The sequence below is a fragment of the Solanum stenotomum genome, chromosome 6, assembly GCF_019186545.1.
Source record: "Solanum stenotomum isolate F172 chromosome 6, ASM1918654v1, whole genome shotgun sequence".
Taxonomy (NCBI): Eukaryota; Viridiplantae; Streptophyta; class Magnoliopsida; order Solanales; family Solanaceae; genus Solanum; species Solanum stenotomum.
Window position 1 is genome coordinate 3,507,499 of NC_064287.1, and position 26,040 is coordinate 3,533,538.

A 26,040-nucleotide genomic window follows, 5' to 3' on the forward strand; every position below is an offset into this window, starting at 1 on the left:
GTAAATTTTAGGTTTAGCAAATATAATTTGCATAATTGCGCTCCATAGCAAATTTTATATTTGCTATGGAGCATCATATTTGTATAAATCACAGGCAGCCATTCGTTTGTATAAAAGCGCAGCGATTGTATATGTATATCAGTTAGATAATTGTATATATGTAACTACTATGTATATGTATCAATGATTATGTTTGTATATCTGCATAAATTTTGAATTTGTATACAATTGAATCGAAATAAAATATTTTGTATATCAGATCTCTCTCTCGCTTTATACAACACAAGTTATACATTGTAATTTGTATAATTTGTGTTTGTATAAAGCAAGAAAGAGAGAAAGACAAAAGAGAACTGGTAGGGGAAGATCTGTATTTGTATAATTATAAGTGTATAGGACGAAAATATATGTATTTGTATATACAGTTTTCTCTCGCTTTACACAAACACAAACACAATTTATACATTTGTGTTTGTATAAAGTGAGAGAGGTGAGGGAGAGTGATGAGCGAGATTCTTTGGGGAAAGAGGCGAATGACAAGTGTTTGCTACGAATTAAAATTAAATAAAATTGTGGTTATATCATTAATTTGNATATTATACTCCCTCTGTCCCATTTTATATGAGGTACTTTGACTCGGCACGAAGTTTAAGAAAGGAAGGAAAACTTTTAAAACTTGTGGTCCAAAATGAATGATAGAAATTTGTGTGGCTGTAAATCATTTCATTAAGGGTAAAATAGACATTTTATAGCTAAATTGTTACTTAAAATAGAATTGTGTCATTCTTTTTGGAACTGACTAAAAAGGAAAGTAAGTCATATAAATTGGGACAGAGAGAGTAATAGTTATATTGATAAATCACATATTTTTTTATAAATATTTTTTCAATTATAAATTTTTAAAGATATATAATTTTATAAAAATCGACTAGATAATAATAATGATAACTAATTATTGTTTAGTTTAATCATTTTACACAATAGTCTTTTTACGTCGAACATAACCTTTTTTTTTTATATATATAAATCTCTTTTAAAACGCAATTGAGAGGTGGACCCCTCTTCTAAGCCCATTGTTTTTCTTGTATAAATCCTGGTCGGCAAAATGATGTGTTTCACCAATAACTTATCATCTTTCTTTTCTAATATAAAATTTTCTTCATAATTCAAGCATCTCTACCAAAGTATTATAGAACATAAGATAGTCGGAATTATCACGATACACGTGTGAAATATGTACACTTAACTAATAAATTTATAAGCTTGACGCATGGTGTAAATTTCTCATTTTTCTATATGTCCAGATTTTTTGAGGGAAACTAAGCAAACATCCATAAAAGTAAAATAATTACAAGTATATATCCCTTTATATTCATATCCCACTAAATAATTATAATATATAGTCCCCCCAAACTAATTTCGCTTAACTAATACTAAATCAATATCATATAGGGGTGGGCATAATTACCGAAAAATCAAAACGAACCGAAGTAATTCGATTTTTCGTTCGGTGTTATTTTATTAAAAGATTGATTCTTCGGTTCGGTGTTAGGTGTAAGGGTCTCTAAACTTTGGTGCACCGAAGAACAGAATTTTTATTAAAAAATTTAAAAATAAAAATAATATATATATATATATATATATATATACACACACACTGATTTAGTATCAGTCAAGCGAAATTAGTTGGGGGGTATATAGTGTAATTATTTAATGGGGTATGAATGTAAAGATGTATATGCTTGTAATTATTTTGCTTTTATGGGGTATTTACTTAGTTTCTCCTTTTTTTTAAGAGTAAATTTTAGGTTTAGCAAACATAAAAATCATATTTTATGTTATAGCTATAGTTTGCATAATTGCGCTCCATAACAAATATTATATTTGCTATGGAACATCATATTTGTATAAATCACAAGCAACCATTCGTTTGTATAAAAGCGCAACGATTGTATATGTATATCAGTTAGAAAATTGTATATATGTAACTACTATGTATATGTATCAATGATTATGTTTGTATATCTGAATAAAATTTGAATTTGTATACAATTGAATCGAAATAAAATATTTTGTATATCAAATCTCTCTCTCTCGCTTTGTACAACACAAGTTATACATTGTAATTTGTATAATTTGTGTTTGTATAAAGCGAGAAAGAAAGAAAGATAAAAGAGAACTGGTAGGAGAAGATCTGTATTTGTATAATTATAAGTGTATAGGACGAAAATATATGTATTTGTATTTGTATATACAGTTTTCTCTCGCTTTACACAAACACAATTTATACATTTGTGTTTGTATAAAGTGAGAGAGGTGAGGGAGAGTGACGAGCGAGATTCTTTGGGGAAAGAGGTGAATGGCAAGTGTTTGCTACGAATTAAAATTAAATAAAATTGTGGTTATATCATTAATTTGAATTAATAATTTGCTATTTTATACAATTTTCCCTTTTGTTTAAAGCATTGGGCTCTAGCCATTAACCAATTGGGCCGAAAGGATACCCGTACTCAACAGTAAAGCCCTGATGAATTTCAAGATGTTAGACCAAGTTCATAAATTTCATTCCGAACCAACCAAAAATGGTTGGGTCCTATTTTGGGGTGCTTTTTTTAGGGGGTGGGGGTGGGGGGGGGGGGGGGGGATAATTCATAACTAGCTATAATAGGAAACATAGTAGGCCTTCTTAACTATAGTTTACTTATTTACATATCACATGTATAGTTTAAATAGTCACTCCGAATCAGATTTATATACTTCGCCCTTTTTATAAAATAATTGTATAAAATCATGTTTAATTACATATAACTAATTATGCAGTAATAAAGGAAAATAATACCTTAATTAAAGATCATTTAATTTAATTAGAATACTTTACCAAATAAGACTTCTTCTTCTTGACGAAACACAAAGTACTTCTTCTTGACGAAACACAAAGCACTCATTGTGTTTATTATATCGAAACTTCTTCATAATTAAAACCGATTCCATTGACTTTTTTGTTGGATTGTATACAATAATCTATCCATTACGAGTTGTATATTTTTCCGACTATATTCAACTTATATGTATTTCATATATCACTTGGTTAATTCGTGTTTAATTTGCAGGGTTGTATTATTGACTACAAATATCCGTTTGAATTGTATAGTTATTTATAACTTTAAAATATTTTTAAGCGTATTAACATTCTATATGAAGTAGTTCATTTGATTGAAAATCATTTGTGTATGTATATAATTGGTATCAAATTTCAGATTAAGTTTGTTTGTGTGTGTTTATGTGTCTAAGCATATTGTATAGATTGTATATAAGTCGTTGTATATTTTAAGTCAATAAATATGTATAATTGAATAATTTTTCTTTGACTCATATCCTTTTGTACATGTCACTCCATACTATATAGATTGTATACAATTTCTTGTATATTTTAAGTCAACACATGTATAATTGAATAATTTTGTTTACTTATATCAGTTTGTATATGTTACAGTTTGAACTCTATATTATATAGATCGTATATAAGTCGTTGTACATTTTAAGTCAACAAATGTGTATAATTAAATAATTTTTCTTTGATTTATATCAGTTTGTATACGTTACGCTTTGAACTCCATATTATATAGATGGTATACAATTCGTTGTGTATTTTAAGACAACAAATATGTATAATTTAATTTTTATTCATTTATATTAATTATCTATATGTGACGGTTTGAAATCTATGTTATATAGATTGTATACAAAATATACAAATAATAGATCTTCATTATACAAATAGTTGCAGTTGTATAACTACATAATATTGATTGTATAACTGTAGTCTTATAAATTGCATAACTGATTATTTATAAATATATTGGTTATTAATTATGTAATACTCCCTCTATCCAACAATATTTGTCCACTATTAACTTTGCACACTTAAGAAACTATAAATAGAAGAATAATTTTACTATATCAGCCTTTGAACATAATAAATAAATGTCTTGAAAAATGTAATAGGGAAATGACTATAATTAATAAGAAAGGTAAATTAGAAAATAAATATAAAATTATCCATTGATTTCATAAAGTGGACAAGTATTGTTAGACATTCCAAAATAGTATAGTGGACAAACAAACAACCCATTTATTTTGTCATATACAAATTGAAAACAAAAACAAGGCTATATCTCAAAATCTTTTGCTTCATGTTGGTCCATTGCATCATAATCATCTTCCACAATTGTTTTTGAGTCATTCTTACTGGAAGATGTTTTTTGTACTTTTTCCTTGGAATCAATAACTCTTTTTCCTCGTTCTCTTTTTTTCTTTGGAGCTTTTAGCCCCTTTTTGATGGGGTCATTGCGAAACTTAGATCTAATCTCCTTCTTTGCTATGTTTGAATCAACAACCTTAGATTTAGCAATGAACATGCAGTTCCTTCAAATTCTTGAGTTAATCCTAATGAAAAAGATTTTCACATCATGATATAACACAAGTTATGTTTTACAATGCAAAACAAGTTATGTCTTACTTCGCAAAACAAGTTATGCCACTTAATTCATGTGAAACTTTTGTCATTAGAGACATAAGTTCAGTTCATAACTCATAAGTTATGTCTTACTAGACAAAACTTAGTTAGGTATAAGTTTAGTTTCAAAACATTATTCTTTAAGAAGTTCATAACCCACAAGACATAACTTAGTCCCTACAAAACGTATGCCAATAGAAGCATAAATTCAGTTTCAAAACCAACAAAGTTATGCCTCAATAGGCACAACTTATTCCTGCATCTTATGTCAAACAAGACAAAAGTTCTCTAAATTTATACCTTGCGAAATTAGGTCACAATTAAAAATATTGTAGCCCATAATTTTTATGAAATGAATAATAATAAAAAAAAATAAAAAATCATTATCAATTAAGGAACAAAAATTAAAGTGATATGACCTACTAAGGAACAAAAATTAAAAACCACCCAAAAAATAGCCATCCATGCAAGCACTTGAAAATGGTATACATATTGGACAAAATGTGTAGTTGATAGTTGTCATTTCTTAATGAAGTTAATCTTCTTGCAAAGTATTTCCACAGCCCCAAGCCCCCAACCGCCAATCTTCTTGCAAAGTATTATGCTTTTCTAATTAAATAGATATAATAACATGTTTTAGATTATAGTTTTAGAATTATATTTTTCTTATACTGCGTCCTTTTTATTTTATGTGGCACTTTTCGGATTTTGAGATTCAAACAAGTCTATTTTTTACCGTAAGTTTTTCGTACATCTTTTAAACATTCTGAATTATCAATTATTGCAACTTATAATACTTTTTATGTAGTTTGCAAATATATAAATTTCATTTCAAAAAATTTAAAGATTCCATGCGCAAATTGCTGGTCAAACTTAAATTGTTTGACTCTCGAAAAATGAAAAGTGTCACGTAAATTGAGAAAGAGAGAGTATTTGTTTTTGAAAGTTCATTTAATATGCATAAATATCAAAATATAATAAACTACCTTTTTAAAAATTTGAAACACATAAGCTTAAAATCTTAATTCTAGCTACATATGAAAACGAGTAGTTATTCGTCTATCCGCATTTTTGTTTTAGTGCTATATTAGGTCTTCGATTAAGTTCGATTTACATACTTATTTTTTTATATACTTTATTTGAGTTGAGAGTCTTTCACAAATAGTCTCCTTACATACTTCACTTTTTTCAAATCCTACTTACGAAATTATATTGAATACGTTATATATAGTTGTTTGTTGTGCATGAGTTGATCATCATTGTTTCTAGCTAGCTAACTTGTGCTTACCAACAGTTTAGAAAAAATGTTCATATTTGCCTCTTTTTTAACTAAATCCAAAGAATACAATTTTGTACATATGTTAATTTATTGCATTTTCCAAGTTAATGATGAGTTCTTCCCCCCCAACCTCAACCCAATCGAAAGATACAGTTGTTCTTTTTTTGTTGTTAACCATTTAAATCAAAGGATACAGTTGTCCTTTTTTTGTTCCTAATCATGTAAATGAACTGGTAGGAACTAGGATGCAAAGAACAAGAGATAGAACACTTTCTCGTATAGATAGGAGTCAGAATTTAAAATTTATGAGTTCAAAAATTTAGTTCCGTTGAATTAGTTGGGTTTGAAACTAATAAGTTGTAATTATTAAATAAAATTTTAAATTATTGAGTTCTGCTGAACTTGTTTCCTGTACTCTGGTAGGTATATATTCACCCGAATCCTTTCGGCAAAAAATATATGACAAATACAAGGTATATTTTTCTATATATATATATAAATTTTGAAACCCATAAACAATATGCAAATTAAAAGGTTAGCTCAACGGTTAAGGGCATTCAAATTGCACCCCTAACCTCTTAAGATTGATTTTTATGTACTACATTATATTTTACATATTTATTTTTCGAACTCTTTAAATGAAAATTCTAAATTCGGCACTAAAAATAAAATATGAATTTTATAAGTATTAGTAACAGTATTTGTTCGTACATACAATGATTTATTGCGTCAGCAATATTGATGTTGTTCACATGCATTGGCTTTCCTTTCTATATAATGGAAAAAATGTCTCAACATAATCCATTACTTTATATTATGGTATTTTTTGTTTTTGAGAGGAAAAAAACAATAGAAAAATGATGAGTTGTTGGTTTTCATCAATTGTGGTTTGGTTTATTTTAATTATTATTATTATAACAACTTGTAATAATTTGGTGGAAAGTAAATGTGCATTTGAAGCAATTTTTAATTTTGGAGATTCAAATACTGATACTGGTGGATTTAATGCTGCATTTCCATCTCAAGGGCCTCCTTATGGAATGACTTATTTTAAAAGACCAACTGGAAGGGCAACTGATGGAAGAGTCATTGTTGATTTTCTTGGTATGGTTTTCATCTAATTTCATTTATATTTGAGTCGAGGGTCTTTCGAGACAAACTCTTTATCTATTGTAGGAGTAAAATCTGCGTACATTATACTTTTTCAGAATCAATTTGTGAAATTTTATTGAGTTTGTTGTTGTTGTATTCATTTTGTTCAATTGGATCTTACTATAAGTATTGATTTGATTGTTATACTATTTTTTTTATTAGTCCGTTTAAAAAAGAACGAAAACACTTTTATAGTTGGAAAGTATTTTAGTTTAGACTTTCTATTTTTGCTCTTGAGAAGTGATTTTTAAAGTTACATAAATGAGTTTTATAATTAATACATTCAATTTTGACATATTTATGATCATAATTAAGTTCCAAAAATTTTTATTTCTTTTGTAAATAGTGTTAAGTACTCAAACTATATTTTATAAAAAGATGTGTTTGGTATACCAATTTTTTTTTTTAATTTTCCTGTGTTGGGTTGATTAAAATATTTTTGTGTCATCTTTATCGATTAGTAGATAACTTATTTTATTTTCGACACTACAAATTCCACATTTAAAAAGAAAGTATACTTATAGATATCCTTTGAGCAATTGATAGTGTACTTTTTTTTTTTTTTAAAAAAAAAGGGTATATAACATAAATTCTTTATTTAGATTAATTAAAGGGCAGTGATGTGCACATATCATTTTGGTTCATGCAAGGGAAGGATCGTATCCTAAGGGCTTAGGGTGTTATGTAGACAATTTATTACTTTTTATGTCTCAATTTATGTAATTCATTTTTTTTAGTGAGTCTCAAATAGATTGACACATTTATATATTTAGTAACTTTTTAATTTTAAAATGTCCTATTTACCCTTAATGAAATAATTTTTACTCATACAAATATCTATCACACTTATTTTAGACCACAAGTTTCAATTTTTTTTTCTTTCTTAAACACTGTGTCATGAAGTTAAACTTCATCATATAAAGTGGGACGGAGGAAATATAATGCAAGGGTTAGTGCTTGCTTGCTCGATTCCATTATCTATAAATCACACATAGATTAGTAAAGGGTAGCTCGATACACAAATCATCATGCGTTCATGTAGAGTTCGAAAAAGGGTTGCACCAAAAATAATGTAATGTAGATAGCTTACGTAAGTATTAATGATTACTTCCACAACTCAAATTCGTAATCTATATATATATATGTATGCCCATTCTCTAAGTTGTCATCACCAATGTCATCTTTTTCTTACTATTCCTTAAATGACAAAAAAACATATTATTGTGACCGGAGTTGACAAAAAAGGCTTAGCTGTAAAAAGTAAAGTAGTTGGTCCATATAAAGGTGTAATTATTTTTTGTTTTGTCCATAGGTTTACCTTTCTTTGTCCTATTAGTAGAAATTTATACATGAGATCAAGTCCGTGACTTTCTTTTGTTTTTTTTTCCTCATAACGTTATTGTGCTTTATATATAGGGAAGCGGAGATTTAGAGAAGGCATAATACATAAACGTGTAATTTAACTTGGTCTCAAGTGATGTTTATGATCTTTAATTATGGGTGTATATAAATAGATATTTAAATTTGTATAAAATTGAATAATAACCATATTTGTTCTACGTGACGTCCTACATGACAATTTTATGTCTAATGTGGCGGTCTACGTGTATTATATCACGTAGGACGTGTGTGTCTACTTGTTCAATTTTATACAAGTTTAAGTGTGCCTAGTTGTGCACACACCAAAAGTTGGAGGGTATAGATGCCGTTGAATCCAAGTAAAATGGCATATTTATGTTATTATGTCTTTAGGGAATGGTAAAAATGTCTTCGTGTAATCTATATGTCATAGGTTCAAGCTGTGAAATCAATTATATATTGATGTTGTATTAAGTAGGTTGCCTACATCAGATCTTGACCATCCTTAATGAAATTTCTGACTTCGACAATTTATAACTCTGCTTGAACATGGCTTATGTGCGGTCTTTCCCCGGACCCTGCTTGAACATTTCTTATGTACCCTACTTGAACATGACTTATATGCGGCCTTTCCCTGAACCCTGCGTTGGTTACTAAAATTGCTATTAAATAATAGTGTTGTTTGATATGCAGCTCAAGGATTAGGTTTGCCATTTTTGAGTCCATATTTGCAATCAATTGGATCTGATTTCAGACATGGTGCAAACTTTGCAACATCAGCATCCACAGTGCTCATGCCACAAACATCATTGTTTGTATCAGGTGTTAGCCCTTTTTACCTAGGAATTCAACTCCAACAGTTCAAGCTATTTAAGGCTAAAATTGATGAATTTCAGAGTAAAGGTAAAATAAATAATTTACTACTTTATTAGTATTCCATTTTTAAAAATATTCATATTTTTTTTCATAATCTTTATATTATTTTTTCTTAATTTTCAGGTAACACTAATCTGCCTCCCTCAGACATATTTGGGAAATCTCTTTATACATTCTATATAGGTCAGAATGACTTCACTGGTGATTTGGGAAGTAAAGGAATAGGTGGAGTGAAGGAGTACTTACCTCAAGTAGTTTCCCAAATTGTTAGCACAATCAAGGTAATAATAACATTAGAATTAATATACGTTTTGTCTCAGTTTGTCTGACGTAGTTTGGTTCTGTACTGAGTTTTAGAAAGCAAAAAGAAACTTTTGAAGTTTGTGGTTTTTAAACATGTCATAATATTTGTGTGTCAATAACAACTTTTTATTAAGGGTAAAATGAAAGAAAAAAAAGTAAAGTTAATTAGTTTCAATATAGAAATTGTTGAGTTCCCTACATCGCTTGTGGATAGGAGACTTCTTATATGGTCTTGGGCAATGCTCATCTCATGATCTACCTTTTGAATTGAGGCTTACTCAGAGTTCACGGTATCAAACCCTAACCAACTCAAATTGTGGTTTACCCGATGTTTGACCCCCATATTATATTATCCACGCTTCAACTGGATCATGCCTAAGCATGTTGGAGCTATTGAGTTTCTTACATCGATTATGAATTGGGAACTTGGTTACCTCATGATCTAGATTTCGAGGTTAAATTTGACTATTGATTTTTCATCAGGAAATCTATGGATTAGGAGGAAGAACATTTTTGGTACTTAACCTTGCACCAATTGGATGTTACCCAGCATTTTTGGTGAAGCTCCCTCATGAAAGTTCTGATATTGATGAGTGTGGATGCTTGATATCATACAACAATGCAGTTGTGGACTATAACAATATGCTTAAAGATGCATTGGCACAAACAAGAAAAGATCTTTCAGATGCAAATGTTATTTATGTGGACACTCATGCTGTCCTCTTGGAGCTTTTCCAACACCCCACTTCTCATGGTACGTACTCCAATTGAGCACCTAAACATATGATCAAATGTTCTTATTAGACACTTCTGACACAAACTATTGAAAAAGATTGTGTGTTTATAAGCGTCCATTACACGTAGACAAGTTGACCATTTAAAATAAGACGACTCCTTTAATTATACACATGAGGTTTTATGGCTTATGAAACTAAGGTGTAAAATTAAAGGAGGTGAAATTTTTTAAATGGTTTAACTTGTCTACGTATAATGAGCACTTAAGAACATAGACAAAAAGTTTCTCCAAAATTAGAGACTGAAGTATCTAATAGGAATACTTTATCATGCATGTGTTCAGGTGTGGAATCAAACCAAAGTATAATTCGAGTATCTTAAATGAGGTTTACTAACAAGTTGAAGGGGCTATCGATGTATTCCGCCTAAATTTGTTGACCAACTTCTAATGATGTCTCTGTTTGTAGGGTTAAAATATGGAAACAAAGCATGTTGTGGACAAGGAGGTGGTTCTTACAACTTTAACCAGGAAGTATACTGTGGAAATACCAAAGAGGTAAATGGACAAACATTGTCAGCCACAGCCTGTGAGGATCCATACAATTATGTTAGCTGGGATGGGGTACATGCCACTGAAGCAGCAAACAAAATTACAGCAAATATCATTCTCAATGATGGTTCTATTTTTGATCCTCCATTTTCACTACATAAATTCTGTGATATTCAGCCTGTAGGTTGATACATCATCCACAAGTTGTTACTAGGAGGAACAAATAAATAAAGGTCACGTGTTTAATTAAAATTGACGTTGATAAATGGATACATTATGCTGTATGTGCTAAGAACAATGGATCAACAGAAACATTCTTTAACACAAACAAGCCAACATCCAGAGAGTTTGAACCCACATTTCACTCTTAACACTAGGTCTAAGCTCGAGGCACACTGAGCTGCTGTCTCTAGTTAAAAGGGCACCAGAGAAATAGAGACTGAACAAACCAAACACACTAAGACATACCTTTCATGGTTCACTTGCATTTGGTTCCCATCGGTCTTCAAGTTATTACCCAACCTTTCAACAAATTTTCTTGCTGCACTACTACATTCTCATTGTAATCTTTTCCAGTTACAAAGTGTAACAACTGCAAAATATTTCAGTAGACGATGGACATCTTAATTTAATTCTTCGGACTCTGCAGCCTAATAACTACAAGAAAACAGAATATCCCTTGTGGGAGTGAATAATTACCTCTCCCAAATGATGAAACACAATCCCAGAAGATTTTAAACTTCCTACTTAGACAAACTTGTTTTTATTGTTTAAAAGATTAGATGTTCCAATTTGGACTGACTTTCAGAACTCCAAAGTTGATTCCTTTCAAACTCTGTTGTTCAAACAGCATGCATCAGTCAAAATAAACAGTATAGCAACCAAAATAAAAAGATGGAAGCAAGTCAGATAATTTAAGTTCACTCCTAAACAAAATTCATCATCCAGCATCACGACACCTTACAAAACTATTCAAAAAGCGGTAGTGATGAATAGAGTCCAAATCCCTAATTATTTTCACCCTAAGAAAGGCAAAAATTCTAGGCCAGTAACCTATGAAGAAATTAGTTCATCAGCCTCAGGTCCAACTGTAAATCTAGAGGCACTACAAAACCTAAATGCTGGGGTCCCGCAATCGAAGTCTACTCATCCCCATCCTCGATTCCAAGTTTTCCCTGTTCCCAGAAGACAACTTAGAGCACACTGCCAGAAACAGGTAGACATATATTCTACAATAATCACTCAATGCAAGTACATCAAGTCCCTCTAATGAGATACAGCAACTAATTCAGAAATGTGACGACACCCAAACATTTCAGAAGTATAACGTAGGCAAACGATCTATCAGCAGATAGCCGGACTACATGCATAACTGAATAGAAACTAGCCAGAATATTGCATTCATTTCATGAAAGCACAAATTTTCAGACAGAACTTCGATGCACAAAACTCAATCATACAACTTCAAACGATACACAAAAATACTTTTTCAATGTTTATGGAAAAAGAACGCCACAGAAATATTAGCAAGGCCTATGATAGACCTCAGTAACAACAGTTTTGAGTTTAGATTAGATTTTGTCAATGTCTTCATCCTCAAACTCAATGTAATCATCACCAGCACCCTCATCCTCTTCATCAAGACCATTAGCAATGCCCTCATTAAGCCTTGTGTTCTCTGGTAACTCTCCATATGCCTTCAATAACCTGGCCTCATCAGGCATGTACTTCAATATCACATCAGCTTTGTCATCCTGGGGAAATCAAAATAACTAGTTAAAAACAGCAATATCCACATTGGATAAGAACCCAAATCTCAACAAAGCAAACCTATAATAAAATAAATTTCCAAGTAAAACAACACCACACCTTAATCCCAAGCTAATTGAGGTCGGCAGTATGAATCATCAATTATCAAATGCTCTGTTTGGGTCTAAAACTATTTCAATACTCCACGCTTATGGAAACACTAGTTCTTCTCTGAAATGCCCTAGTGGATATATCTCTAATATACTAATATCTTACAGTAAGCACTAGTCTTTTAGATAGTATCACCTATACAGATTTTTCAACTTCCATTGTATTCCATCTCTGTCTAGATCTTTTGAGAACTTCTTTCATTGTTCAATCATCATGTTTTCACATCTAAAAACCAGTGAACCTAGAAGACTAGGTAACACGTGAACAAACCATCTCAAGTAACATTTTCATTTTATCCTCAGCATGCTACTTGCACCCTCTGATGGATGTGATCATATATGATCTTATCTAATCTTGTATGACCACATATCCATCTTAATACTCGCATCTCTACAACATACATCTTGTAGATTTGTTGGGCTTTAGATGTGATCTTTCAATTGTTCTATAGAACTTTCTTTCACTTTGATAGATATCTTCCTATAACACTATTGTGACAGTCCATTTCAACCATCCTACTTTAATCCTATGTGTAAAATCTTCATCTATCATTCTGTTCTTCTAGAACATTGAGCTAAACATCTAAACTGTCAACAATTAGATACCTCAACCCCATCGAATCTCACCTGGACTCCAGTCCTATCTCTTTGGCTGAACGAGCAGTGAATGAAGTTTTGTCCTACTCCCAACTTATCTCAAATCCCTAACTCTCTAAAGTGCTTCTCTATCACTCGAGCTTTTGAATGACAACCTTACTAGTTCCATCAATTAACAAGATTTTGCTTGCGAAGAGCATAAAGCATGGTACCTCATGCTGTATATCATTGGTTAGCCCATCCCATTACAAGTGTAAATAGACACGAGCTTAGCGCAAAGCCCTAGTGCAAAACCCACAATAATGGAGAACTGCTCCCGCCAATCCCACAACTGTTTTCCCACTTGTGACAGCTCCCTTGTACATATCCTGTATGCCATTTATATATTTGACATGAATTCTTTTCTTTTGCATTACCTACCAAAGATACTTCTTTGCACTCTATAGTATGCTTTCTCTAAGTCCATATTTATTCTCTACCTATAATTTTCAATCTTTTCAGTAAAAATATAGCCTTTGTTTTAGGCTTATCAGGCACTAATTGCCAAGTAAAATGAGGAAGGAGATCTTCATACACAGACTCAATCACACACACTAGTGCCACTTCTAATTGAAAATCAGTAGTAAGTAGCAATTACAAAAACTATTTTTCTCTTGAAACGGGCAGATGTATGTCAAGCCAGAAGCAGGAACAGATACATACATACATATATCATATATATATATATACACACACGTGCACACAGACACACTTGCGGGCATACAAAGGGGCGGATTTAGGGTATGAAGTGCGGGTTCCCGGAAACAAGTAACTTTTGCACAAACCTTGTATTTATATTGAGAATCCACTAAACATACAATAATTTTTTAGTTGGAACCCAATATAAAAATGGTCTGTTGATAGTGGCAAAGGGGAATCCTGTTAAGTTTTGCTGTCCTCTGCAACGGTTTGAATCCTTTGGGCAACATAATTATCTTCTTTTTTCTCCTTTTTTCTGCTTTAACAAAAACCACGCAAGCCTTCATTTTGTCTCACTTTTTCTTTATAATTTGAGATTATTGGGAACCATTAAACTCCAAGTCTTAAATCCGCCACAGCGCGCACACACACACATATATACATACACAAATCAATCATACATAGACTAGCTACTTCCTTGAGATAGCATGTCCATACTACTACAAAGTAGTAGGTGCACCATACCCAATAACTTAAAATCCTCGGGACTTTATGCCCCCCAATCAAAAAAATATGGAATCAATAGTTCTATCCTAATACAGAGGAGGCAATTTTTGTACATCATCCCATTTATCCATTTAGGCAAAGTGATCAAAGTTATACATTACAGAACAGAAACTACTAAAAAGAGAACATCTTTGTCACACCAAATTTACACATTGTTGTTGAGGGTTTGATCCTCAAGCTTGTAACCCCCTACACCATTTTTTTTTTAAAAAAAACACCAAATTTTATTTCTCAAAAACAGATATGAAAAACACAAATAGAAGAAAAGAGTATCGGAAAAATTGGATCTTGCCTGATAGTCACGGAGGCCAACAAGGATGATATCACCAGCAGCGATCCATACTTTCTTATGCATCTTACCACGTATGTGACAAAGACGCTTAGTTCCATCAATACACATAGCTTCACAACGTCCATTACCAAGCATACGAAGGACCTGAGCATATTCCTGTCCATCTTCTTTGAAAACAAGCTCTCTTTTCTCATCGTCGGCTTCATTCTTTCCTCTCTTCCTGTTCTTACCTCCCTTACCCTTGTTCTTCGGCATGGTTGTTTGATTGAATCGCTTCTCTCAAACTTCGATTGGAGAAGGAAGAAACCCTAAATTGGAAAAAAGGGGGCGTTCTTGTTCCTTTTTATCTGAATGATTTTTTTTGTTGTCTTGATTAGAAATGTTATGAGCTAGCGTTGAAGCCACGAGAGCCATGGTGTCACTTAGACCATTTTACCCTTGTACACGTGTATAGTGTCACAAAGGAGCACAATATTTTTTTTNAGTGCACAAATAGACACTTTAACTATCCAACCTTTTAATAAATAAACACGCGTGTCTTACCTGGCAAAACGCGTGACGTGCACGCATTTTGCGCGAGTGAGAAGTAATTTTTAGGCACACAACAGTGAAAAAAATGCTGAAATGACAACTCTACCCTTAATTAATTTTTATTTATTTTTTAGTTCTAAAATTGACGTGTAAAGTGTTTAATTAGTTGGCAGCCATTGAGTGGCTCACTAATACACGTGGCAGCGATTGCATTTCACGCTCTTGGCTCCAAAAATCGCGTGTTTATTTATTAAAAGGTTGGATAGTTAAAGTGCTTGTTTGTGCACTATGAAAGTTGGAGGTCAAAGTTAAAATTTGAAGCCAAGTTTAAGGTCAAATATATGTATTATCCCTTTTTTTTTTCCGGTGTTCGGTACATGAATTGGTGCCCAACTAATTCGAATTCACGTCACGAAAGATTTTCCTTCTAAATATGCATAATGAAGGGATTAGTACTGCACGATTTAGTAATACATGAATTAGTTTTTTCAAGTGTTTGGTTCATCATTTCCCACATAATCTTGTGTTTGGTTTAAAACTATACAAAAAGCTTCTTTCCTTTATACTGTTGAGTTATTTTGAGATTTTCTATTTCATTTACCTAGTCAAGTTAAATACTAAAATATATTTTTTAAAAATTATTATTAATTTTGAGGTGTGACGTGCCACAACGACAATCCTTGATAGCATGGTGTATTTCTAATTTTTTGTTAGTCAAATATACTTTAAACTTAACATAGATTTAAGACTACTTAAATTGTTCAAATACACGAAGTTTATTAAAAAAAATAGTTCAAGTAGTCAATTGACAAATTACATTTTAAAAAAATGAAACCTGAACAAAAATCAACCCAATATAGCAAATCAAACATGGAGAAAAAAATATTAGTTTGTGAAATTATAATTACATTGGATGAATTTGGAGTATTAAAAAGAACATTTATAACTGTTCCAATATAAATAAAAAAGGACACTAAATTACAAAGAAATTTAGGAAAAAAGAATGAAGGATAGTTTAGTCATTTAGGGGTCTTATCCAAGGATTGTTAAATCTTGAATTAGTTATCCCTCCATTTTCTAGGGATAATGTAACATCCCGCCTTAGAAAGAGCTAATAATAGAAAGAAATAATTTGGAAAGAGTTAATTTGAGAATTTTTCAAGCTATGCTTAAGATGTGAGTTTTGGGTCATCTTCAAATGGCCATAACTTTCAGTACATGATGAGTTATGTGTATCAAATGAAAGGTCTTGAAATCCTCTTTCCAACGCCACCGAATTTGCTAATTTTCGAGTTTGGGTGAGAGAGATATGCCCGTTTGAAGTTAGTCTGTTCAGATAAGGAAAGTTACCCATATTAATGAGGGGTATTTTGATATTTTCCTTACCCCATCAGATTAAACACATTTTTAGTAATATTTTGGGGTCAAATCTGAATTGGGTCAGTTTTAAAAATCCTAAATTACGCTTAAGGTTTTAGAAGAGAGTTCAAGAAGAGGAATATAGGAGAAAAGAAAGAACGTTCAAGATTTCTTGTGAATCGAGGAATTGTTTCGCCAAATCCAGGTATGTAAGTTTTCATAGTGTTAGGTTCGTTCACCCACATGTCAATCATGATTTACATATTCGAATTCATCCATAAAGATTGAATGATTTAAGTTCTAAAAGAGTTTCTTCAAGTGTTGTCATTCGTACTTAAATTTTGATGTTTGGTTGAGTTCTTGAGGCGAGGATATTGTTAATGAGTTGAGTAAATTGATAAATTCTTGGGTGGGTTTCGCTGAACTTGTTCTGGGTTATAAGAATTCGAGAGTTTTTATCTTAGAATTTCAATGGGTATGAGTTAAATCAAGTTTGGGAGAGGAAGAAAAGATCGGGTAGAAATTGGTGCCTAGGTCCGCATCACGGACTTGCTCCCTTAGAGAATTTCCTCTCTCTCTCTGCGTCATGGAGAGAGGGGGGACTCCACTGTCTCAAAAAATTATTTCGCGACTAAATAAATAAATTCTTCTCCGCATCGCGCCTTTGCTCCCCAGTCAGTGTTTTCGCCCGTTTCTTGTTACTAACTATCTAAAAACTCGTTTAATCATCACTAGACCCTTCATATCATAAATCATAACTCTTGAATTCATAATTCAAATTCAAGATAGAGATAAGAGTCAAGTTTGAGAGAGTCTTTCGAGTCATTTTGAGAAGTTTTTTACAATCTTTTAAAACTTGTTTTAAGATTTGAGTAGTTGAGTCTGAGTCTGAGGAGAGTTGAGTTTCATTTTTAAAAAAATTGATATATGGGAACTAAGTATTCCCAAGAGTAAATGTTTTTAAATTTTAGATGTGAGGAAACACCGATTTCCAAAAGAGTTCATGAGGAGGTTTGAGTACTATCTCTTTTAAGAGAAATCTTTTTGAGTAATAATCTCAAAGTTGAGGATGAGAAAATGTTTTTAAAAAAATATATGAGCTAAGTTATATTTTGGGAGTAGTATTGAGTACCGATATGGGGGAGAGTTCAGACAACTCTTAGCCCCCGTAAAGCATGTAGCCAACGTGGGTAGAAAAGGTCATACTTTTTAAATGATTCCTTATTGCGTTTTAAGTATAGCTTAGTGGATCCACTTAGTTGAGGAGTTCTATATCCCGACAAGGTATATGACAGTTCTGACAGCATGGACGAGGCGTTGTATCATCACATAGCTCATAGTGATGATTGTTGGATAGAGAATCTCCCAGCCAAAGTTATTTTGTATTTTTACGTACAAACTGAGTTATTATTATATTTTTAAATACATTGAGTTGTTATTTACTGTTTTAAATGCTTTATACAAACTGTATCTTTATTGTTGTTTTTATACTGCATTGAATTAAGTATTCATGAGTTGAGGTTGAGTTGAGTTGAGTAGAGTCGAGGTAAGTATGTTTCCTTCTTTCCAAAGTTCAAGCTTTGATGTTATGCGCAGTTTTTTCCTTACATGCACGTACATTCAATGTACTGATGTCATTTGGCCTGCATCGTTTCATGATGCAGATACAGTAGATCAGGGTCATCAATAGACTATTCGTTGATACGAGTTGCAATTTCAGAGTTGTTTAGTGAGCCCCTTGCTTCTGGAGGATCCCTCATTTATGTTTTATCATTTTAGTTTTGTTATTAGGATGTCGTGGATCTTGTCCCAACGTCTGTCTCAGTTAGTAGAGGCTTTATAGATAGATAGTAGTAGTCATGAGTCTTTTCATTTCTTTGTTAAATATTTTAAAGACTTGAGTTGCCTATTTCTGACTAGTAGAATATTCTTATATATTCTGAGTTATTATTTTTAGATTTCGAGTAAAGTTCTACTTTTGAGTTTATCTTTTATTGAGAAAGTCTTCCGCTGAAAATTGAGTCAGGCCAAGAGTTTGCTTGTGGCCAACAATGGTTCTCTAGTGCCGGCCACGTCCAGGGTGTTGGCTCGAGGAGTGATAGATAAAATGAGACCTTATATGAGGTATAACTAATCGATGGATTAAGTTTAATAAAGTAACGGGGTATAGCACAAGTACCCCCTAGACTATGACAGAAATCCTAAACACCTAAACTTAACCAGGATCCTATTACCCATAAACTAATTTAAAATGGAATAAATATACCACAAATGTTGACATGGCATAGAGAGTGTGCATAATCTCTTGAAGGCAAGTGATGAGTGCACAAATTGAACACATGTCATTTTTTTTATTGGTAATTCTATAATTAGTTAGTACACAATATTTATTGATATCAAAACTTATATATATTTAATTATTTTTATAGTTTCTTAATAAAATATTTATTTTAATTTCTTTTCACTTTAATTTTTTTAAATTTAATTTATTATCTTTTCACTTTTAATTATTTTTTTAAAAAAGTATGTGTATTTTTTTTAAAAAAAATAATCAAAAGTGTCCTTGAATTTTAACGTTTTAATTTTCTTATGTTTTATTTGAGTTTCTTCACTTATTTTGACATCCGTTCAAAATTAATTTATTTTAAATACAAGACATTTGGAATTAAATTTGAAATCAAATCAAAACGAAAGACAAAGAAGATAAAATCAATAAAAAAATAAAGGAGAAAAAACAATGAATGAAGGCTTTAAAAAAAGTTTGTGATACAAGGTAAAAAGAATGTGTATTAACTTAATTTAAATATAAGATAAAGAAAATAAGAATATTTTAGAGAAAAAAAACCAAAAAAGGTATTTCTATTTTTTAAAATAAAATAATATTTACACACGTGGCAGACGAGTGTGTACAAACACAACCAACTTGGGTAGTTGAAGGTGTCATGTCAATTTTTTAAATGTGTTGTTTGATTTTTTTCACTTACTTTGATATCCAGACAAAATTAACTAAACTTGGGTAGTTGAAGGTGTCATGTCAATTTTTTAAATGTGTTGTTTGATTTTTTTCACTTACTTTGATATCCAGACAAAATTAACTATTTTAAATACAAGACTTTGAATGTAAATTTGAAATCAAATCAAAAGAAAAAGGTAAATAAAATAAAAAGAATAAATATAATCAATAGAAATAAAGAGAAAAAACGATCAATGAAGGTAAAAAATGAAAAAAAAGGGTTTAGCTACAAGACAATTTTTTTTTTTTTTAAAAAAGTTATATGTATTAACTTTGTTTGAACACAAGATAGTTAATATAAGAAAATTATTAATTTTTTTTTAAATCATAAAATATTTACATGCGTGTTATACAAGGCAACCAATCAATTTATCTCGTTGAAGGGGCCAACTTGGCACAAAAAGTGCTTGAAAATACAAAAACATGAGTTTTGAAGGGGGGGGGGGGGTGGAGGGGGATAATAGGACCCTAACTAAATTAAGTTGTGTACTTATGCATAAACCCTTAAATTCACTTTAGAGATGTTGCTTTATGATGTACATTTTATCTATTAAAAAATAAACACTATTCTCACCTTCTTATGTTTAAAGTAATTAATAACACGTCTCTCAAATGTGACACCCATAAAATTTTGTATACTTGATTTAGTGAGATTTAGTTCAAATGATATATAAATACGTTATTTTAACAGTGATAGTTTTTCTCTTGAAAAGTAAATAGTCTTAGTTGTTGTTTTTTGTTTTAAGTAACTATTTTTCTTGCACGTGTATCACTGTATACTTATCAATAATTACAAAAATATATATCTAAAAATAATGAACTTTAGACAAAAGTACATTACGAAAAATTCCACTTAAATATTTTGAATAAATAATTATTATATTAGCATATAAATAATTTTTGAATTTACTAGGATCTATTCTATACAATACAAATTATTACAATATAAAAATAGTCAAAAGTAAAAAAGAAATCAAATTGTTGTAATTAACTAAAGAAAAAAAACAAAAGGGGTATCTTCTTTGAATATAGATGATGAATTAGGAGAATAAATAACTATGTTTCCAATTTAAATTGTTAGCAAAGTTTTGTCACTTACTGTAACATTATTTTGAATTTACCACTTCAAAAATGGAAAACATATAAATGAAGGGAGAAAATTAACTAGATTTGGTTTACCACTTCAAAAATGGAAAACATATAAATGAAGGGAAAAAATTAACTAAATTTCCAAATCAATTTGGTAGCAAAGTTGTCACTTATTGCAACAATATCTGGAACTTACCATTGCAAAATTGGAACACATAAATGAAGTGCCTATAAATGTTCCTTACATTCCATTGAATTATATTGCATAGTTGATACTTCTCTCTACCATTTCTTACTTTAGAGGAAAAAAATTGTCATCAAATATGCATAACGCTAGCTTTTCTCCATTTTTAAGACCTTCTCCTATCCTGCTTTTTTGCCCTGTATGCAATGGAATGTTTCATACTTATTCCGGATTCATAAATCATATACAAATTTCTCATCCATTATCATCTGAGCGAAGCATCATTCTACATTCTTCTGTATATGCATCTGGTACTTTTTTACCAAGAAATCCTCTATCAACCCAACCCGCGGCCCCACAAAATGTTAGACCAGAAAGAAACGATAATATTGTTATCCTGCCAACACCATCTTCAAATCTTAACCACCCAATAATTAGTAGGGGCAGAGCACTACCAATCGATAGACAACAAATGGCACCAAGAAACATGTTTGTACCGATCAGAAGGGGTATAACACCAACAATGGATAGACAACAGATGGAAAGAATGAACATGGTTGAAAGTTCAAGGGAGGCTATTGTTGATCGTACCACACCATTGATCAATCAATTGGATGTTCCTATTTCATCAAATGCAGATGAGTTAGTTAACATAGCTGAAGAACAAACTGATTTGGACTTGAAATTGAGGTTTTAATTAGAGAAACAAATATGTGAATCTTCTTTGTAAGATGGGTGTCTAAAAGTTTGTTTTGTTTGAAGTTTTTGTTAAAATTTTATTTCATATATGTTTGTCTGATAGAAGGGTGTCTAAGAGTCTAAGTTTGTTGTTTTGTTTTATTTTATTCTTATTTTGGTTAGATAGGATGTGTATCTGAAATTATTTTATGGTTAAAATTTATTATTCTATTTTTAATCTAGTGTATATAGAGTTTTATGGATATTTGTTCAATGATATTGATCATAAATTCATAATACTATGGACTACATTGGGTGACGCCTTTCATTTGTGTCAGATCAATGACTGATTTAGTAGTGATTCAATCCGTCCAAAAATCACAATCTAAAAAACAAGATGAGAGTTCAAATAAATTATATTCAAGAACATTAAAATAGTTTCACATCATTACATCTTAAATTATAACTACATTCACTATAAAATACAGTAAAATTTTACTAAATTAATAATCGTTAATTAAAATCCTCCCTAAGATAATATTTTCCTTCGATCCCGACTTGGGACAATAGAAAAAATCACATATTTTGATAAGATAATAAGATAATATATTTTCAGAAGACCCTTATATAAATATATGGTCCAATTAATATTATAAATTAATATTTCTTTAAAAATGCAAATATATCTAAGACAATTTAGAGAAATATGATTCTTTGTGTTCTATTTTTTTATTAAAATTTAAATCAAGTCGAAGCTTATCTCAAACTTTTCTTATTGCATCCAAATGTTTCGTTGTTGTCTTTTCGAACTACACCATAAAATTGTGAATAGTTCTAAATGCGATAAGTGTTTCCTTACGCGTAACTGGTTCTAAAGGTATTGTATCTTCTTCAACTTTATCATAAACATTATTTTATGAATAAATAATTATTATATTAGCATATAAATAATTTTTGAATTTAGTAGGATCTATTCTGTATAGTACAAATTATAACAACATAAAAATATTCAAAAGAAAAAAGAAATCAAATTGTTGTAATTAACTAATGAAAAAAAAACAAAAGGGTATTTTCTTTGAATATAGATGATGAATTAGGGAAAAAAAATAACTAGGTTTCCAATTTAAATTGTTAGCAAAGTTTTGTCACTTACTGCAACATTATTTTGAATTTACCACTTCAAAAATGGAAAACATATAAATGAAAGGGAGAAAATTAACTAGATTTCCAAATTAATTTGGTAGCAAAGTTGTCACTTACTGGAACTTACCATTGCAAAATTGGAAGACACATAAATGAAGAGTACATTTCATAGAATTATATTGCATAGTTGGTACTTCTCTTTACCATTTCTTACTTTAGATAAAAAATTGTCATTCATATTTCAAATATGCATAACGCTAACTTTTCTCCATTTTTAAGACCTTCTCCTATCCTACTTTACTCATTTCGAATTCATAAATCATATACAAACTACTCATCCATTATCATCTGAGCAAAACGTCATTCTACGTTCTTCTGTATATGCATATGATACTTTTTTACCAGGAAATCTTCTATCAACTCAACCCGCAGCCCCACAAAATGATAGACCAAGAAGAAACGATAATATTACTATCCTGCCAACACCATCTTCAAATCATAACCACCCAATTAGTAGGGGCAGAGCACTACCAATCGATAGACAACAAATGACACGAAGAAACATGTTTGTACCGATTAGAAGGGATATAACACCAATTACAGATAGACAACAAATGGAAAGAAGGAACATAGTTGAAAGTTCAAATGAGGCTATTGTTGATTGTACCACACCATTGATCAATCGATTGGATGTTCCTATTTCATCAAATGCAACTGAGTTAGTTAACATAGCTGAAGGACAAACTGATTTGGACTTGAACTTGAGGCTTTAATAAGAGAAAAAATATGTGGATCTTCTTTGTAAGACGGGTGTCTAAAAATTTGTTTTATTTAAAGTATTTTTTAAAATTTTATTTTATATATGTTTGTCTGGTAGAAGGGTGTCTAAGAGTCTAAGTCTGTTGTTTTGTTTTATTTTATTCTTATTTTTGTTAGATAGGGCGTGTGTCTAAAATTATTTTATAGTTAGAGTCTATTATTTTATTTTTTTAATTAAGTATTTGTCTTGATTTCCATCATCCAACTCTATTTGTTTGCGTGCAAATACTTCTCTATTTCCTTGTCGAAGATATTAGAACACAAAATTGTAATTGTTCAAAATACAATTAATTTCAGATACTATTACTAGGCAAGAATGTCAAGTTCCGGCAAATCAACTCTTCTCTACCTTGCAATTTTCACATCATAAATTCTTAAAATATCAATTGTATAAAAATATAACATATCAGATTTTTTTCTTTGTCCATCTCAAATTAGTTATCATCTTTTCCTTTTACACCCCCTAAGAAATTTTAAATAAAAAGGATAATTTAATTCATTTACCTCTTAAGAAACTTCTTTTACACTATACAAACTTGTTTACACTTTCAAAAAAAGAACTAATTATAATTGTAAAATAAAAAAAAATTAATGAAGTATATCTTGATTTTGTAAATTGATTAGCAATTTGGGACAACTAATATGGAATGGAGGAATTATTTTCTAATATCTAATTGAAGTTTAAGATGCTTATTTTAGTAGGATCCATCTGTGTACTTAATTACAATAATAGTCATAATTAGAATTCCAAAACAGATTAGATTGTTCTACTTCATTAATTGATGAAACTAACATCATTAACGATATTTATGTACTTTGAAATTGAAATTCATAAGTCTAGCATATATTAAGTATACATGACCAACACAGGCGGAGTTGGGTGGGGTTCATGGGTTGGGACGAACCCAGTAGCTTTTTCGTATACCCTATACTTGTACTAAAAAATTAATTAAATATTTATATGTAAATTAATTTGTGAACTTCTAACAAAATTGATTGACGGTTATTAACGAAATTTAGAATCCCCAAACTCTTAATCCTGACTTTGCCTCTGATGACCAAACAACAAGTTCAGTAGTTATTAAATATAGTGTTTTTTTTTTAGTTTATAGAAAAAGTTACCCCTATCCGCCCATTAATCATCAACTAAATAAAAATTAATTATTTAATAAAATTATATTATGATTCAAGTTTTGATATTTTGATAGACCTAATTAAATATTAGATGTATTGTATTATATGAATACCATAAGATTATGATATTGGAGGAATTGAAACTCAATCCTAGACTTGAAATTTAGAGAAAATTGAAAGAGTTGGCTTGTTAAATGACATCAAAATTTAGTAACTTGAATATGGGTGAGTTTTTGGGTCTAAGCTAGACATATAGCATATGGGTGTTGTTAGTTTTGGAATCTTATGGTGATTACATATTTGAATAGATTGCATTTATGTGGAAGTCCAACGAAAGGGCAAGACTCATGTCCCGGAGTGAATGTTCGACTATTTGAGGCAAGTGGATTTCTAAACCCTTGTTAAGTGCATAGAATCGGGTATTTCCTTGTGGTATGTGTTGGGGAGTAATGGGAATTGGTGATGGGTTGACTTGTCCATGTTGAATAATTCTAATGATGGAAAAGGGGTGATAAAAAGGTAATGTGATTAATTGTTGGCGTGTGATGTTTGAGAATGATTTAAAAGGCGTATTGATTAATTGTTGATGTTGTATCACAGTTGTATTGTTGTGAATTGTGCATTGTAATGAAAATGGTCATCCCTCATTATTTGTGTGAATATGTCATTTGCATTGGTTCTGAGGCATGGTTGTGATAAGTATTATGTGATAAGAGGATGTACCATTTCGAGGGACATATAGCGCGTCGCGATGGATACTATATATCGAGGGATGTATCGTGCGCCGCGATGGATATATATATATCGAGGGTCGTATCGCACGCTGCGATGGATGCATGGACAAATATGTCCCCCATGGGTCCCGGACTGAGAGACAGCGGGTGTGTATCATTAGGTCAGACATGCATCGCTATACTTGACATTGCATTGCACATTTTTATCATTGATGAACTTGATTTTGTGTGTTGATGATCTTGTGAGTGCCTTTCTGTGGAAGTTGTGATTGATGAATATTGAGTTTGTTGTTGAGGATATGTAATCTGTTTGAGTGTTGTTGTTGAGCTGTGTGCTATGTAAACTGTGAACTGTTAGGTTGGACTGGTTTTATGTAGGTTGTAGTTGTGGAGGTTCAGATGGGGTGTAAGGAGTACCCGTATTCTATTCCCTTAGCTTGTGTTTAGAAGTTTGCTTGTTGAGTACCGTGTGATTTGGCACTCATGCCTTGCTTCTACAATTTTTTTTAGGTTACGAGCCTGGATCTTCATGA

The 26,040-nt window shown here is 31.0% G+C and overlaps 2 protein-coding genes across 2 annotated transcripts; one reads left to right on the forward strand and one right to left on the reverse strand.

The window, feature by feature from the left end:
* The first annotated feature begins 6,624 nt into the window (after positions 1–6,624).
* Positions 6,625–10,984, forward strand: LOC125867079 (GDSL esterase/lipase At4g01130-like). The gene is made up of 5 exons (XM_049547499.1): positions 6,625–6,899; positions 9,000–9,209; positions 9,306–9,463; positions 9,969–10,239; positions 10,688–10,984. The coding sequence occupies exons 1-5, from the start codon at positions 6,653–6,655 to the stop codon at positions 10,957–10,959; spliced, it is 1,158 nt and encodes a 385-aa protein (XP_049403456.1). The 5' UTR covers positions 6,625–6,652; the 3' UTR covers positions 10,960–10,984.
* Positions 10,985–12,143: 1,159 nt separating this feature from the next.
* LOC125867090 (eukaryotic translation initiation factor 1A) lies at positions 12,144–15,209 on the reverse strand. Its single transcript, XM_049547512.1, has 2 exons — positions 14,824–15,209; positions 12,144–12,524 (listed from the first exon to the last, which is right to left on the reverse strand). The coding sequence occupies exons 1-2, from the start codon at positions 15,076–15,078 to the stop codon at positions 12,342–12,344; spliced, it is 438 nt and encodes a 145-aa protein (XP_049403469.1). The 5' UTR covers positions 15,079–15,209; the 3' UTR covers positions 12,144–12,341.
* Between the last annotated feature and the right edge of the window lie 10,831 nt (positions 15,210–26,040).

Bases quoted from the DNA above. Each gene is read 5' to 3' on its own strand.
- LOC125867090 (XM_049547512.1), bottom strand. From the start codon at position 15,078: ATGCCGAAGAACAAGGGTAAGGGAGGTAAGAACAGGAAGAGAGGAAAG. The intron at 12,525-14,823 runs GCAAGATCCAAT...TGATTTCCCCAG, and splicing joins TTGGCCTCCGTGACTATCAG to GATGACAAAGCTGATGTGAT.
- LOC125867079 (XM_049547499.1), top strand. From the start codon at position 6,653: ATGATGAGTTGTTGGTTTTCATCAATTGTGGTTTGGTTTATTTTAATT. The intron at 9,210-9,305 runs GTAAAATAAATA...CTTAATTTTCAG, and splicing joins TGATGAATTTCAGAGTAAAG to GTAACACTAATCTGCCTCCC. The intron at 9,464-9,968 runs GTAATAATAACA...ATTTTTCATCAG, and splicing joins AAATTGTTAGCACAATCAAG to GAAATCTATGGATTAGGAGG.